This window comes from Oncorhynchus nerka, linkage group LG4 (genome assembly GCF_034236695.1).
Source record: "Oncorhynchus nerka isolate Pitt River linkage group LG4, Oner_Uvic_2.0, whole genome shotgun sequence".
Lineage (NCBI taxonomy): Eukaryota > Metazoa > Chordata > Actinopteri > Salmoniformes > Salmonidae > Oncorhynchus > Oncorhynchus nerka.
The window spans coordinates 32,188,895-32,206,407 of NC_088399.1; the positions used below are offsets into that span (position 1 = coordinate 32,188,895).

Consider the following 17,513-nt stretch of genomic DNA (forward strand, 5'->3'; position numbering starts at 1 on the left):
CCTCAAGCTGAACCTCGGCAAGACGGAGCTGCTCTTCCTCCCGGGGAAGGACTGCCCATTCCATGATCTCGCCATCACGGTTGACAACTCCATTGTGTCCTCCTCCCAGAGCGCTAAGAACCTTGGCGTGATCCTGGACAACACCCTGTCGTTCTCAACTAACATCAAGGCGGTGGCCCGTTCTTGTAGGTTCATGCTCTACAACATCCGCAGAGTACGACCCTGCCTCACACAGGAAGCAGCGCAGGTCCTAATCCAGGCACTTGTCATCTCCCGTCTGGATTACTGCAACTCGCTGTTGGCTGGGCTCCTGCCTGTGCCATTAAACCCCTACAACTCATCCAGAACGCCGCAGCCCGTCTGGTGTTCAACCTTCCCAAGTTCTCTCACGTCACCCCGCTCCTCCGCTCTCTCCACTGGCTTCCAGTTGAAGCTCGCATCCGCTACAAGACCATGGTGCTTGCCTACGGAGCTGTGAGGGGAACGGCACCTCAGTACCTCCAGGCTCTGATCAGGCCCTACACCCAAACAAGGGCACTGCGTTCATCCACCTCTGGCCTGCTCGCCTCCCTACCACTGAGGAAGTACAGTTCCTGCGCAGCCCAGTCAAAACTGTTCGCTGCTCTGGCCCCCCAATGGTGGAACAAACTCCCTCACGACGCCAGGACAGCGGAGTCAATCACCACCTTCCGGAGACACCTGAAACCCCACCTCTTTCAGGAATACCTAGGATAGGATAAAGTAATCCTTCTCACCCCCCTTAAAAGATTTAGATGCACTATTGTAAAGTGGCTGTTCCACTGGATGTCTTAAGGTGAACGCACCAATTTGTAAGTCGCTCTGGATAAGAGCGTCTGCTAAATGACTTAAATGTAAATGTAAATGATGGTCAACGGTCCAGAACCACCAGCGACGGTCAACGGTCCGGAACCTCCAGTGATGGTCAACGGTCCGGAACCTCCAGCAACGGTCAACAATCCGGATCCTCCAGCAACGGTCAACGGTCAGGAGCTTCCAGGCAAGGCGTCCAGTCCTGCTACAGGGGGGGAGCCTTCCTCTGCGCCGGTGGCCAGTCCAGGCACGGCGTCCATTCCAGCTCCAGGGCAGGAGCCTTCCTCTGCGCCGGTTTCCAGTCCAAGCACGGCGTAGAAGACAGAGTTCGCACCTTTGGGGGGGGGGGGGGGGTGTAGTAGGTCAGGGCGTGACTAGGGGTGTTCTAGTATGTCTATTTCTATGTTGGTGCTAATATGGTTCCCAATTAGAGGCAGCTGTTTATCTTTGCCTCTGATTGGAGATCATTTTAGGTAGCCATTTCCCCACCTGTGTTTTGTGGGATATTGTTTGTGTTTAGTTGCCTGTGTGCACGTCATGACTTCACATTTCGTTGTTTCTTTATTGTTTTGTTTGTTTCACGGAGATTAAAAATATGTGGAACTATACTCACGCTGCGCCTTGGTCCGCTCATTACGACAATCGTGACCGTTTCTACAACTTCATTGGAGTCCACCTGTGGTAAATTCAATTGATTGGACACGATTTGGGAAGGCACACACCTGTCTATATAAGGTCCCAGTTGAAAGTGCATGTCCAAGCAAAAACCAAGCCATGAGATCGAAGGAATTGTCCATAGAGCTCCGAGACAGGAATGTGTCGAGGCACAGATCTGGGGAAATGTACCAAAACATTTCTGCAGCATTGAAGGTCCCCAAGAACACCGTAGCCTCCATCATTCTTAAATGGAAGAAGTTTGGAACCACCAAGACTCCTTCTAGAGCAATTGGCGGAGAAGGGCCTTGGTCAAGGAGGTGACCAAGAACCCGATAGTCACTCTGACCGAGCTCCAGACTTCCTCTGTGGAGATGGGAGAACCTTCCAGAAGGACAGCCATCTCCGCAGCACCCCAACAATCAAGCCTTTATGGTAGAGAGGCCAGAAGGAAGCCACTCCTCAGTAAAAAGCATGTGACGGCCCGCTTGGATTTTTGCCAAAAGGCACCTAAAGGACTCTCAGACCATGTGAAACAAGCTTGTCTGGTCTGATGAGACCAAGATTGAACTCTTTGGCCTGAATGCCAAGCGTCACGTCTGGAAGAAACTTGGCACCATCCCGACGGTGAAGCATGGTGGTGGATGCTTTCTTTTTCAGCGGCAGAGACTGGGAGACAAGTCAGGATTGAGGGACAGATGAACGGATCCAAATACAAAGAGATCCTTGATGAAAGCCTACCTCAGACTGGGGCGAAGGTTTACTTACCAACAGGACAACGACCATAAGCACACAGCCAAGACAATGCTGGAGTGGCTTCGGGACAAGTCTCTGTATGTCCTTAAGTGGCTCAGCCAGAGCCCGGACATGAACTCGATCTACAATAACATCTCTGGAGAGACCTGAAAATAGCTGTGCAGCAATACTCCCCATCCAACCTGACAGAGCTTGAGAGGATCTGCAGAGAAGAATGGGAGAACTCCCCAAATACAGGTGTACCAAGCTTGTAGTGTCATACCCATGAAGACTTAAAGCTGTAATCACTGCCAAAGGTGCTTCGACAAAGTACTGAGTAAAGGGTCTGAATTCTTATGTAAATGTGATATTTAGTTTGAAAATGTGTAATACATTTGCAAAAATGTCTAAATATCAGTTTTTGCTTTGTCATTATGGGGTATTGTGTGTAGATTGATGAGTGGGAAAAAACGATCCATTTTAGAACAACGCTGTAACATAACAAAATGTGGGAAAAGTCAAGGGGTCTGAATACTTTACGAATGCACTGTATGTGGGTATGTGGTGTGTATGTAGACATACACATTTTCTATGTTTTGTATACTGTATGTGTTAAAATTTGGATTGGAGTTGAAGTAGAGCATATAGCAATGCTAAAAGTTGGTGCTACTGCTGCTATTCTAGAAAATCCTAGGATTCAGGGTTTTACATGTCAGCCTGCCAACCTGCTCCTGCCCTATCTACAATCCAGCCAGCTCACAGAAACACATCGGTGATTCACACACTTGTTTGCGTGTGTGTGCGTTTGCGCGTGCATGCATGTGTGTTTGTCTCCCCAGTGAATGTGTTATCCGCGTGAATTGAGTGACACTGCAGTTTGAGGGCAGGAGAGGGACCAGTGTGCTTTGCAGACTGTGGCCAGTCACGGTACTGCAGGCTGGCAGAGCAGAGAAAGGCACAGACTGTACTGTTAGACTGTCTGATTCTGCAGCTGTACACCCAGACAAGCCTGAAATAAATCCATGCTCTCTGCTTCCTTTGAGACCCAACTGAAACAGTCTTAAGGTTGTTAATCTTCTGAAATATTCTCGTGCTGCTTCTGTAACCACTGTGGGTTTTGAGTTTCTCTGCTTGTTATTCTTAGTACTGTATATCTACTGCTCAGAAATCCATGTTATAGATGGATTAAAAGGCTGTCAGATTTGGTTGGAGCTCGCTCTGTTGGCTGACGATTTGTTCTGATGGTTCTGTGTGGTCACTGCTGATTTCCACTGCTGTCACTGCAGAATGGGCTCAACGGTTTGCATCTGGCCTCTAAAGAAGGCCACGTCAAGATGGTCCTGGGGCTACTACACGCTGGCATTGTCCTGGAGACCACAACTAAGGTACTACTCACACACTGCTCACTGCTGACCAGGACTCCACTCACATACTGTACCACAGAACAGATGCATAGCACCTACCTCTGACTTCTGATTGAGATATTCACCAGCGAGCTACATAACAGACAGGATCCACCACATGGATTATAACCTTAAACACATGCTTATGACTTTTCCGCTCATTTGATTGGCCTGTAAACATATATCTAGTTTAATCTAACACATATCTATCTAATAAGTCATAACTCACTATTTCTGAGCTGTGTTTCATTAATGAAGCTTTTTAAATAGAGATTTTGGTTATTAGGCTGCTCTCTGCTCCCTGTGTGTGTGTGTGTGTCTGTGTCTGTGTCTGTGTCTGTGTCTGTGTGTGTGTGTGTGTAGCTCCCTGTGTTCCTGTGTCATGACACTCCAGCCTTGTTTAATGTGGCACTAATGCCAGTCATTCACGATCTTATTGAAACAATGTTTGTGTATGTGTGTCTGTCACCTCCAGAAAGGGAACACTGCCCTCCATATTGCTGCTTTGGCAGGCCAGGAGAGAGTGGTGGCTGAGCTCGTCAACTATGGAGCCAATGTCAATTCCCAGTCACAGGTGAGTCATCTGGGACATTATACTGCACATTACTGTTACCTGGGAAGGGGGGGGGGGGGGGGGGGTGTTTGTGTGCATGTATATTTGTGTGTGTTGCTGGTAACCATGCGCCATGTGCCTCTTCCTTACAGAAAGGCTTCAGTCCCCTATACATGGCTGCACAAGAGAACCACTTAGATGTAGTAAAGTTTCTGCTAGAGAACGGAGCCAATCAGAGCCTTCCAACAGAGGTGAGTGAAAGCCCATAGAGCAAACAGACATTTAGTTGTTTTTCAGATGTGTATTGGATTCAGTCCAATAGACAATGCTACATTAACTTTCTCGCATCTTTCTATTACAGTAATCTCAATCTACATTGTCTCAAATTTGCCACTATCTTTATTTTCTTTCTTTCTCTCTTCCTCTGCCTCTACTTACCTGTCTCTCACCCCCTCCATTATCATTTGGCTTGTCTCCCTTTCCCGCTCTCCCTCCTCCTACTCCCTTGCTGTCTCTCGTTGACCTCGCTTACCTTCTCCCTCCCCTCCCCCCCTTTACCCCTTCTTACTTTACTGCCTCGATACCTCTCCCTCTGTCCTTCCTCTCCCCCTTCCTCCCTTTTTACCCCGGCCACCCCTCCCTCTATCCCTTCTTCTCCCTCCCCTCCTCCTCTTTACCCCTTCTTACTTTACTGCCTCGATACCTCTCCCTCTGTCCTTCCTCTCCACCTTCCTCCCTTTTTACCTCGGCCACCCCTCCCTCTATCCCTTCTTCTCCCTCCCCTCCTCCTCTTTACCCCTTCTTACTTTACTGCCTCGATACCTCTCCCTCTGTCCTTCCTCTCCCCCTTCCTCCCTTTTTACCCCGGCCACCCCTCCCTCTATCCCTTCTTCTCCCTCCCCTCCTCCTCTTTACCCCTTCTTACTTTACTGCCTCGATACCTCTCCCTCTGTCCTTCCTCTCCACCTTCCTCCCTTTTTACCCCGGCCACCCCTCCCTCTATCCCTTCTTCTCCCTCCCCTCCTCCTCTTTACCCCTTCTTACTTTACTGCCTCGATACCTCTCCCTCTGTCCTTCCTATCCCCCTTCCTCCCTTTTTACCCCGGCCACCCCTCCCTCTATCCCTTCTGCTCCCTCCCCTCTCTCACCCTGTCTGTCAGGATGGGTTCACACCACTGGCGGTGGCTCTTCAGCAGGGTCATGAGAACGTGGTGGCCCTGCTCATCAACTACGGCACCAAGGGCAAGGTCCGTCTGCCCGCCCTGCACATCGCTGCACGCAATGACGACACACGCACTGCCGCAGTGCTGCTGCAGAACGACCCTAACCCTGACGTCCTCAGCAAGGTACTGTTCACTGTGTGTGTGTGTGTGTGTGTGTGTGTGTCTGTGCGCGAGTGTGAGTGCGTATGACTGTGATGACTCATTAAGCCTTAATATGCTGATGTTGTTAGCTGAAGTAATCAGGCATAACACTGTTGTGTTGACTTGGAGAAAAACAATAGCAGCAAAAGTGATTACATGAATAAACAAAAAAGCTGCCAGCAAACATGGATTATGAAAATAAGATAAAAAATCTCTCTGTGTGTCTCTCTCTATATATATATATATATATATATATATGTTTCTGTCTCTTTATCTCTCTCTGTCTCTGTGTGTCTCTCTCTCTATATATGTTTCTGTCTCTTTATCTCTCTCTCTGTCTCTGTGTCTCTCTCTATATATATGTTTCTGTCTCTTTATCTCTCTCTGTCTCTGTGTGTCTCTCTCTCTATATATGTTTCTGTCTCTTTATCTCTCTCTCTGTCTCTGTGTCTCTCTCTATATATATGTTTCTGTCTCTTTATCTCTCTCTCTGTCTCTGTGTCTCTCTCTATATATATGTTTCTGTCTCTTTATCTCTCTCTGTCTCTGTGTGTCTCTCTCTCTATATATGTTTCTGTCTCTTTATCTCTCTCTCTGTGTCTCTCTCTATATATATGTTTCTGTCTCTTTATCTCTCTCTGTCTCTGTGTGTCTCTCTCTCTATATATGTTTCTGTCTCTTTATCTCTCTCTGTCTCTGTGTGTCTCTCTCTATATATATGTTTATGTCTCTTTATCTCTCTCTGTCTCTGTGTCTCTCTCTATATATATGTTTCTGTCTCTTTATCTCTCTCTGTCTCTGTGTCTCTCTCTATATATATGTTTCTGTCTCTTTATCTCTCTCTGTCTCTGTGTCTCTCTCTATATATATGTTTCTGTCTCTTTATCTCTCTCTGTCTCTGTGTCTCTCTCTATATATGTTTCTGTCTCTTTATCTCTCTCTGTCTCTGTGTCTCTCTCTATATATATGTTTCTGTCTCTTTATCTCTCTCTGTCTCTGTGTGTCTCTTTCTATATATATGTTTCTGTCTCTTTCTCTCTCTGTCTCTCTCTTTCTGTCTCTATCTCTTTTATCTCTCTCTCTTTCTTTCTCTGTTTCCTTTTCTATCTTTGTCTATCTGTAGACTGGCTTCACTCCTCTCCACATTGCGGCTCACTATGAGAACCTGAGTGTGGCCCAACTGCTAATAAACAGAGGCGCCAATGTCAACTTTACTCCCAAGGTCAGTCCATTAACCCTCACCGCTACTGCCTTAACCAAGACATTGATAACATAGTCCCTCAAAGACCCCATTTCCTAACAGGAGAGTCTTTGATTAAATTGATTTAGAAATTGTTCTTTCCCCTTTCTCAGAATGGTATCACCCCCCTACACATAGCCTCCAGGAGGGGTAATGCGATCATGGTTCGACTTTTGCTGGACAGAGGGGCCCAGATAGACGCCATGACCAAGGTACTGTAACCCTACACTTGCTCCTCCTCTTCTTCCTCCTCCTCCTCTTCTTTCTGCCAGTTGACTTGAAGACTTTTGGACCCTACCTGGCTCCTTCCATCTATTTAGGATGAGCTGACCCCTCTGCACTGTGCGGCCAGGAACGGTCACGTCAGGATCATCGATCTCCTGCTGGACCTGGGGGCTCCCATCCATGCCAAGACCAAGGTCAGCCAGAGGCCTCTCGTGGGCAACTCTAGAGAAAATAAAGGGCCATACTTTATGGCCACTTTGGCACAAAATCACACCCATAAGGCCACTTTGGCACGATATCACACTCACTTGCAATTTTAGCAGTAACCAATGCCAAACGATCCTCTGCCAACTACGCTGACGCGTCACTTATTTCAGTATTATGAATTTATAGATGCTTTCTTCTCTCAAAGTCTTACACTGCTCTTCTCTTTGTTTCCCTTTCATATCTTTCCCGGTTTTACATCCTCCCTCTCTCTCCTCCAGAATGGCCTGTCCCCCATCCACATGGCAGCCCAGGGAGACCACATGGACTGTGTGAGGCAGCTCCTCCAGTACAACGCCGAGATCGATGACATCACGCTGGACCACCTGACCCCTCTACACGTGGCGGCCCACTGTGGTCACCACCGCATGGCCAAAGTGCTGCTGGACAAGGGGGCCAAGGCCAACGCACGTGCACTGGTCAGCAGCTCTTCTAAGTGTCCTTCTATTTCTGTATACTGACACACACACACACACACACACACACACACACACTAAACTAACGTAGCAGGCGTGAAATGCCTGAAACTAGATCCTCTACATCCTGGTCTGAAACTAGATCCTCTACATACTGGTCTGAAACTAGATCCTCTACATACTGGTCTGAAACTAGATCCCTCTACATCCTGGTCTGAAACTAGATCCTCTACATCCTGGTCTGAAACTAGATCGGAGATGTCCATTGGTCTGGTTTACTGAACCTTTATAACTGGGTTGCGTACAGCAGGCACAAAGAGTAGAAAACATTATGAGATGCGAATGAGCATTATTGGACAAGTACAGGCAGTACCATTTCGGAATGTCTTCTCCCATTTTGTGCATACTAAACGCAACCCAAACAAGGGCACTGCGTTCATCCACCTCTGGCCTGCTCGCCTCCCTACCACTGAGGAAGTACAGTTCCCGCGCAGCCCAGTCAAAACTGTTCGCTGCTCTGGCCCCCCAATGGTGGAACAAACTCCCTCACGACGCCAGGACAGCGGAGTCAATCACCACCTTCCGGAGACACCTGAAACCCCACCTCTTTCAGGAATACCTAGGATAGGATAAAGTAATCCTTCTCACCCCCCTTAAAAGATTTAGATGCACTATTGTAAAGTGGCTGTTCCACTGGATGTCTTAAGGTGAACGCACCAATTTGTAAGTCGCTCTGGATAAGAGCGTCTGCTAAATGACTTAAATGTAAATGTAAACCCTATGCTGAATTTGCTACATTTTCGGTCTGTGTTCCTATTGTGTTCAGAATGGGTTTACTCCCCTCCACATTGCCTGTAAGAAGAACCACATGCGCTCTATGGACCTTCTGCTGAAACACTCTGCCTCCCTGGAGGCCGTCACAGAGGTGAGATAACACTCTTTTGAAGAGCAATGGGACTTGTTGGGGATCTCAGGACAAGCTGTACTTTTTGTTATTGTTGGGTGTCAATTCTGTCATTACAGAATATCTGGAGGTATAAATGTAAGCGTAATGGTGATGAATAGTTATTAAACCTTAACTCTCCTCTCTCTTCATATGCCCCCTGTTTCTCTCTCCCATTAGTCTGGTCTGACTCCTCTTCATGTAGCAGCCTTCATGGGGCACCTGAACATCGTGAAGAGCCTGCTCCATAGAGGAGCTTCACCCAACGCCTCCAATGTGGTGAGAGAACCCTGTTTATAACCTGTATTCCTGACACGGGGGGGACATTTCCATCACACTCTGATTGACTAGTAGTAACTTGTTGAAATGAATACCAGCAAAGGTTATGGTAGATGGATTGGTATCTGGTCTATGCATTAATAATAATTTTATGGCTAAGGCCTGTTCTCTGTGTGTATAAGGTGATATTTTATGTGTGTTATTGATATTACATAGCATAGTCATGTGTTTAATGGCAGAGTGGTTGTGACAGGCTATGTGACCTCTGACCTGGGTTTGTGTAACAGAAAGTGGAGACGCCCCTCCACATGGCATCCAGGGCAGGCCACTGTGAGGTGGCTCTGTTCCTGTTGCAGAACACAGCACAGGTGGATGCCAAGGCTAAGGTACTGTACACACTGTCAGGCAACCATACATACTGCACACATCTACTGTATGTACGTCATAATGTTTTACAACAAACTTTGTCCTGGCTGGAATTCACATGTTCTTCAACTACAGTCTACAACACCATACACTGCAGGAATACCTCACTGTTACTGCTCGCTAAATACAGTTATCATTCCAACCTCTGTTTCTCCTCACTCTCACTCTTTCTCTCCATCCCTGTCTCTCTAGGATGACCAGACCCCTCTCCACTGTGCGGCCCGTATGGGACATAAGGAGCTGGTCAAGCTGCTCCTGGAGCACAAGGCCAATCCCGACTCTGCTACAACCGCTGGCCACACCCCCTTACACATCGCCGCTCGCGAGGGACACACCCACACCAGCCGCATCCTCCTGGACGGGGCGGCCCAAGAAACCAAGATGACAAAGGTTCTACTTTAATTTACTGACTTCTTCTCTGTCTCTGTCTCTCTCTCTCTCTCTCTCTCTCTCTCTCTTTGTCTTTCTGTCTCTCTCTCTCTCTCTCTTTGTCTTTCTGTCTCTCTCTTTCTATCTCTCTATGTCTCTCTCTCTCTCTCTCTCTCTTTGTCTTTCTGTCTCTCTCTTTCTATCTCTCTGTCTCTCTCACTCTCTCTCTCTTTCTCTCTCTCTCATTCTCTCTAACCCCATTTCTCTCTCAAACTCATTCAATCTCAATCCTAATCCCTTCACACCTGACCTCTTTTAGTTCTCCTGCTCATGCCGAATCTGTGTTTGTGTGTCCAAGCAGAAAGGCTTCACTCCTCTCCATGTGGCCTGTAAGTATGGCAAGGTGGATGTGGTTGAGCTGCTGCTGGAGAGAGGAGCCAACCCCAACGCGGCTGGAAAGGTATGAAGAACACACTGCAACACAGCATGGACTGTCCTGTGCTTTTTATCAGTGTTAGGCATACTTCTCAATGCTGTGACCTACCTAAAGCTTATGGACCTTTCCTGTGACCCAAGTAACAAATAAACCTTATATTATTAGCACTGACAGTCTGTAATCACAGCCCAAAAGGAATCACTGTGTCCCACCATTTTAGAAACGTTATGCACCCACAAAGGCAGGCTGATATTCTGTTATTTCAATAGCTAGTGACAGTAGGTGTGTGTATGTGTGTCCAAGCAGAATGGCCTGACTCCTTTACATGTGGCCGTCCATCACAACAATCTGGAGGTGGCCAAGCTGCTGGTTAGCAAGGGAGGCAACGCACACAGCACTGCCAGGGTAAGAGGAACAATGTAACACACACACCACATGCATTACTACACTGTATATCCCTCCCCCCCCCCCCCCTTTTCAGGATCATTGTACAATATGATAATATGACCCACCCATTGATGATCCATTGTATTACCCCTGCTGACCCCTGTGTCTGTCTATAGAATGGCTACACTCCCCTGCACATTGCAGCCAAGCAGAACCAGGTGGAGGTGGCTGGCTGCCTGCTGCAGTACGGAGCCTCTGCCAACGCTGAGTCCCTCCAGGGGGTCACGCCCCTCCACCTGGCCTCCCAGGAGGGCCGGCCGGACATGGTGGCCCTGCTCATCTCCAAACAGGCTAACGTCAACCTGGGGAACAAGGTACTGGACCAGAGAGAGGAACAATTCATCTCTGACCTCAGCAGGGTTTGAGGCAAGCTTTCAGGGAAAGCTAGCTAAGTTACACAGGGTTTGATAGACCTATGGTAAGATAAAGTGGGCATGATGTTTTCATCACTGTGTCAAACCGGTTACTGTAATTACCTACTTGTATAGCATGCATGCTGTGGTACATATTTGACGGTCCAACAGCCTCCTGTTCCCCCTGTGTCTATCAGAATGGACTGACCCCTCTGCACCTGGTGGCCCAGGAAGGTCACGTAGGGATAGCAGACACCCTGGTCAAACAGGGAGCATCAGTCTACGCAGCCTCACGGGTAAGGCATACATATGATATCAACCACACACCTCATAATAGAGTATAAAAACAGAACAGTTTTGTAATGTAGTGCAATGTAGACCTTTTGTTACATTCAGTAGAGTGGGGTTCAGTATAAGCAGTATAATGTACCACACACTATGATGACATGTCATATCCAATACTTTCATACAGCATCCACACTCTCAAATATGTTTTACTGCTAGGACTGGTACAACAAAGCCACCAAGCTGGTTATAATGAGGTAGTAATGAGGCCATTGAAACATTGCCAACTCTCACTATTTTCTCTCTGTCTCTCTCTCCCTCCCTCTCTTGCTCTCCATCTCTCTTTCAGATGGGCTACACAGCGCTTCACGTGGCCTGTCACTATGGCAACATCAAGATGGTGAAGTTCCTCCTGCAGCAGCAGGCTCATGTGAACAGCAAGACCAGAGTGAGACGCTGCTGCTACACTCCTCCTTACACATGGCACCTGTTAGTGTGGCTCTGCCCTGCCTCACGTCACTTCCGCCTTCACTCCAATTACATTAGATTGGACATGGAATTTATATTGAATAACGTCTTGTCAATGTCAGCGATCTTGCATTTACTGTAGCACTCAAACTCTCTTTCTCTCTATGCTACCCCTCTCCACCCCCCTCTCTAGGTGGGCTACACTCCCCTGCATCAGGCCGCCCAGCAGGGTCATACTGACATCGTTACCCTGCTGCTCAAACACGGAGCCCAGCCCAACGACATCACCACTGTAAACACACCCTCCTTCGTTTTCCTCATCCCTCCATTCCACCCTTCTCCTCTATATCTGCTTTTCCTTTGCTATATATTCTCTTCTTCACTTCTTCACATTATCCCCTCATTGCTTTCCTCTACTCTCCTTCCATCTACAGGCTTCTTCTGGTGTCTGATCTGTGTGTCTCCTGTCTGTCTCTGTTCTCTGTGTTAGAATGGGACTTCTCCTCTAGGCATCGCCAAGCGTCTGGGTTACATCTCTGTCATTGATGTGCTGAAGTTGGTCACAGAGGAGGCTGTTTCCGTGGTGAGCAGCACTTCACATGGTTACTAGTGGGTTTGTGTATTCTGTGAATCTCTGACCTACAGTACAATAACATTTTAACTGGAATGATGTATTTGAGCATGTCAGATGATAGCACTCATTTCTCTCTCCTTCTCTTGACTTTTCCCAGATCACCACAGAGAAACATCGGATGAGTTTTCCTGAGACAGTGGATGAGATATTGGACGTTTCAGAGGATGAGGGTAGGTTGGTGCACTCCCGAGACACGTTTATTCTTAGCTCGTAAGGCTTTCTGTCAGAAATAGTACTTCTGTGTGTCTTGTGATTGTCAGCCCCGGTTCAGTGTCATGGCAGAGGACCGAAGACTAGGGAAAAAGGTCAAGCACTGCCATGAGACTGAAACTTTTATTTATTTAACTAGGCAAGTCAGTTAAGAGCAATTGTTATTTTCAATGACGGCCTAGGAACAGTGGGTTAATTGCCTTGTTCAGGGGCAGAACGACAGATTTGTACCTTGTCAGCGCAGGGATTCAATCTTGCAACCTTTCGTTACTAGTCCAACGCTCTAACCACTAGGCCACCTGCCTAGTGGTTAGATGACTAGCCTAAACAATGCCTTTTTCCATTTGTTTTGTAGGCATTGCAGCGCTAACATTAGGTAGGACTGTGTCCGTTTCTCTGTTTCGTCCGGTCATCTGGTGGCTCGTGCAATTGTGCCTTCATTGCAAGAACCTTCTCATCCTCTATTCTCTATCAATCTCTCTTTATAACTCTCTCACTTTCTCATACATTCTTCCTGCTATCCTCTTCTCTTTCTCTCTCTCTCTCTCTTACCCCTCTCTTTTCTCCCTCTCTTCCTCTATGCTCAATGTAACAACAATGTCAGTGTTTTATTGGCATGTGATGTGGTCATGACATGTTCCTTTACCGTTCTGCCACTGACGGGTCCAGTCTTGCAGTGCTTCATTGATCAACAGACTAATTACTCAGATACAACTCCAGCTGAGAAGCACTCAAGGAACAGCAAAAACACGTTGACTGTGTGTATAGCCCTCTGTAACGGCTTGTAGTTATATGAACCTTTTCTAGTAACCAAGGCATTCCCTCCCATACAGAAATCCAATCTCTAACAGGCATGCTCACTAAAGCTGTAACCAACCAGGTGCCATACTGGGGACCATGCAGTGTGTGTTCTATTCTGTGTTGTCAATCGTCTTGTTTTTCCATTGGTCTCCATGGGCTCTGGTTGTTGTCGGTTTGACTCCATTGCTTTGATCGATCTGAAACTGCTTGATGATGTTACTATATGTGGAAATTGATGGGTGGTGGGCGGCAGTGGGTAATGGTATTGTGGCTAATGTGACAGTGTAGACTCTCTATTGACTTCTCTCTCTCTCTCTCTCTCTCTCTCTGTCTGTCTGTCTGTCTGTCTGTCTGTCTGTCTGTCTGTCTGTCTGTCTGTCTGTCTGTCTGTCTGTCTGTCTGTCTGTCTGTCTGTCTGTCTGTCTGTCTGTCTGTCTGTCTGTCTGTCTGTCTGTCTGTCTGTCTGTCTGTCTGTCTGTCTGTCTGTCTGTCTGTCTGTCTGTCTGTCTGTCTGTCTGTCTGTCTCTGTCTGTCTGTCTGTCTGTCTGTCTGTCTGTCTGTCTGTCTGTCTGTCTGTCTGTCTGTCTGTCTGTCTGTCTGTCTGTCTGTCTGTCTGTCTGTCTGTCTGTCTGTCTGTCTGTCTGTCTGTCTGTCTGTCTGTCTGTCTGTCTGTCTGTCTGTCTGTCTGTCTGTCTGTCTGTCTGTCTGTCTGTCTGTCTGTCTGTCTGTCTGTCTGTCTGTCTGTCTGTCTGTCTGTCTGTCTGTCTGTCTGTCTGTCTGTCTGTCTGTCTGTCTGTCTGTCTGTCTGTCTGTCTGTCTGTCTGTCTGTCTGTCTGTCTGTCTGTCTGTCTGTCTGTCTGTCTGTCTGTCTGTCTGTCTGTCTGTCTGTCTGTCTGTCTGTCTGTCTGTCTGTCTGTCTGTCTGTCTGTCTGTCTGTCTGTCTGTCTGTCTGTCTGTCTGTCTGTCTGTCTGTCTGTCTGTCTGTCTGTCTGTCTGTCTGTCTGTCTGTCTGTCTGTCTGTCTGTCTGTCTGTCTGTCTGTCTGTCTGTCTGTCTGTCTGTCTGTCTGTCTGTCTGTCTGTCTGTCTGTCTGTCTGTCTGTCTGTCTGTCTGTCTGTCTGTCTGTCTGTCTGTCTGTCTGTCTGTCTGTCTGTCTGTCTGTCTGTCTGTCTGTCTGTCTGTCTGTCTGTCTGTCTGTCTGTCTGTCTCTGTCTGTCTGTCTGTCTGTCTGTCTGTCTGTCTGTCTGTCTGTCTGTCTGTCTGTCTGTCTGTCTGTCTGTCTGTCTGTCTGTCTGTCTGTCTGTCTGTCTGTCTGTCTGTCTGTCTGTCTGTCTGTCTGTCTGTCTGTCTGTCTGTCTGTCTGTCTGTCTGTCTGTCTGTCTGTCTGTCTGTCTGTCTGTCTGTCTGTCTGTCTGTCTGTCTGTCTGTCTGTCTGTCTGTCTGTCTGTCTGTCTGTCTGTCTGTCTGTCTGTCTGTCTGTCTGTCTGTCTGTCTGTCTGTCTGTCTGTCTGTCTGTCTGTCTGTCTGTCTGTCTGTCTGTCTGTCTGTCTGTCTGTCTGTCTGTCTGTCTGTCTGTCTGTCTGTCTGTCTGTCTGTCTGTCTGTCTGTCTGTCTGTCTGTCTGTCTGTCTGTGCTCTGCAGGTGATGAGTTGCTGGGGATGGATGGTGCTCGCCACCTGAAGCTTGACGACCTCAAGGACCAAGATGATGAATTCCTGTCCCCTAAGAAGACCCTGAGAGACTTTGAGGGTGGACTGGGTACCACGTAAGTGACAGCGCCAGGGTCGGTCTGAACACGTTGTGCATCAGAGTCCAGTCATCTGAAGAAATGTCCTGAAATGTGAGGGAAAGGATTTTCCACCATATTCCTCTTTGGCACACTCACTGCTTTTATCTCTTTCTTTTTTTTTGGTGTAGGCCATACTCTCCTGCTATTCCCAGAATCCCATGCGTGTCCCCTGAGACCGTCCTGCTGGAGGGGGTAATGTTTAAGGGAGTTATTCATTTGATTGGAAACAGGTGGTAGATTAATCTCATCAAATGCAATTGCTAATGCTGATGATTAGAAGGTGCTCTCTCTCTCTCTCTCCCTCTGTCTCCACAGCACACCCCTGTCCCCCTGCCTAAGGACTATGATGAGGACTCTCTGATCCCCAGCAGTCCTGCTACAGAGACCTCTGACAACGTCAGCCCAGTGGCCAGCCCTATACACACAGGGTCAGTTTACTCCCTCTACAGTGCTTACGCACTACAAAACCTGTACACCCTATTACACACGATACTAACACATTACCAGCATAACGAATTTGCAGCGTTCTTCATATTTCTTCCATTCAGTGTGATTACATCCCTTTTACGGGGTCATTATGACTGTTTCGTGATTTAGTTTGATCAGGATGATGTTGAATGAAGCACGGTTGGATTTATTCTCTCAATAATGGTGGTTCTCATTGGTTGCTGTTCAGGTTCCTGGTCAGTTTCATGGTGGATGCCCGGGGGGGCTCCATGCGTGGCAGCAGACACCACGGGCTGCGTGTCATCATCCCCCCTCGGACCTGTGCAGCCCCTACCCGTATCACCTGTCGTCTGGTCAAACCCCAGAAACTCACCACCCCTCCCCCGCTAGTGGAGGGAGAGGGCCTGGCCAGCCGTATCATCTCCCTGGGGCCCTCCAGTATGCAGTTCTTAGAGTAAGTGTGTGTGCAAATGTATGCATATATGTTTATATGTCAGTCAATCACCCTGTATTTGATGGGACAGTGGAGAGTGATAGTGACGGTTGTTTTAAAGGGGGAAAACATTTTTTAGGAGCATTAATCACAATAGATTCAAATACATTAATCACACAAAAATCACAATGTCAAACAATTACTCCGTTCATAATTGGATCAGAGAGGCAAACATTGGAACAATTTTCAAATAAATGTTTCATATACATAAATAAAAAAGCCTACATGTCAAAGTGTATTGACCACAGCCTCATGTCAAAACCGATGCTGACATGAGGCGCCAGAAAATGTAGCCAAACTTTAATGAGACTTTTAATTACATATATATATAGACTAGTGTCATGTTTGAAAAATATGATGAAGGATAATTAACATCTAAAGGCTTGATAGTGCTTGTTCTGCACTGCACATCACCCATCTGGAGTCTGAGCAATCAATCAATCACATGTATTTATAAAGCCCTTCTTACATCAGCTGATGTCACAAAGTGCTGCACAGAAACCCAGCCTAAAACCCCAAACAGCAAGCAATGCAGGTGTAGAAGCACGGATGCTAGGAAAAACTCCCTAGAAAGGCCAGAACCTAGGAAAAAAACCGAGAGAGGAACCAGGCTATGAGGTGTGGCCAGTCCTCTGGCTGTGCCGGGTGGAGATTATAACAGAACATGGCCAAGATGTTCAAATGTTCATATATGACCAGCAGGGTCAAATAATAATAATCAGAGTGGTTGTCAAGGGTGCAACAGGTCAGCACCTCAGGAGTAAATGTCAGTTGACTTTTCATAGCCAATCATTCAGAGTATCTCTACCGCTCCTGCTGTCTCTAGAGAGTTGAAAACAGCATGTCTGGGACAGGTAGCATGTCCGGTGAACAGGTCAGGGTTCCATAGCCGCAGGCAGAACAGTTGAAATTGGAGCAGCAGCACGGCCAGGTGGACAGCAAGGAGTCATCAGGCCAGGTAGTCAGCAAGGAGTCATCAGGCCAGGTGGTCCTGAGGCATGGTCCTAGTGCTCAGGTCCTCCGAGAGAGGGAAAGAAAGAAAGCATACTTAAATTCACACAGGACACCGGATAAGACAGGAGAAATCCTCCAGATATAACAGACTGACCCTAGGCCCCGACACATAAACTACTGCAGCATAAATACTGGAGGCTGAGACAGGAGGGGTCGGGAGACACTGTGGCCCCATCTGACGATACCCCCAGACAGGGCCAAACAGGCAGGATTTAACCCCACCCACTTTGCCAAAGCACAGCCCCCACACCACTTGAGGGATATCTTCAACCACCAACTTCCCATCCTGAGACAAGGCCCACAGAGAGTATAGCCCACAAAGATCTCCGCCACGGCACAACCCAAGGGGGGTGCGCCAACCCGGGCAGGAAGACCACGTCAGTGACTCAACCCACTCAAGTGACTCACCCCTCCTAGGGACGGCAGAGGCGATCA

At 47.6% G+C, this 17,513-nt stretch overlaps 1 protein-coding gene across 1 annotated transcript in view; it reads left to right on the top strand.

Moving 5' to 3' along the window:
- ank1b (ankyrin 1, erythrocytic b) overlaps positions 1-17,513 on the top strand; it is an 87,859-nt gene that overhangs the window by 55,748 nt on the left and 14,598 nt on the right. Inside the window, 25 exon segments of the mRNA XM_065017460.1 lie at positions 3,507-3,605; positions 4,099-4,197; positions 4,329-4,427; positions 5,337-5,522; positions 6,664-6,762; positions 6,894-6,992; positions 7,101-7,199; positions 7,491-7,688; positions 8,512-8,610; positions 8,809-8,907; positions 9,195-9,293; positions 9,526-9,723; positions 10,064-10,162; positions 10,445-10,543; positions 10,702-10,899; positions 11,136-11,234; positions 11,573-11,671; positions 11,885-11,983; positions 12,182-12,274; positions 12,423-12,495; positions 12,891-12,911; positions 14,977-15,100; positions 15,253-15,316; positions 15,440-15,552; positions 15,801-16,025. Coding sequence (XP_064873532.1) covers positions 3,507-3,605; positions 4,099-4,197; positions 4,329-4,427; positions 5,337-5,522; positions 6,664-6,762; positions 6,894-6,992; positions 7,101-7,199; positions 7,491-7,688; positions 8,512-8,610; positions 8,809-8,907; positions 9,195-9,293; positions 9,526-9,723; positions 10,064-10,162; positions 10,445-10,543; positions 10,702-10,899; positions 11,136-11,234; positions 11,573-11,671; positions 11,885-11,983; positions 12,182-12,274; positions 12,423-12,495; positions 12,891-12,911; positions 14,977-15,100; positions 15,253-15,316; positions 15,440-15,552; positions 15,801-16,025 — 2,879 coding nt within the window.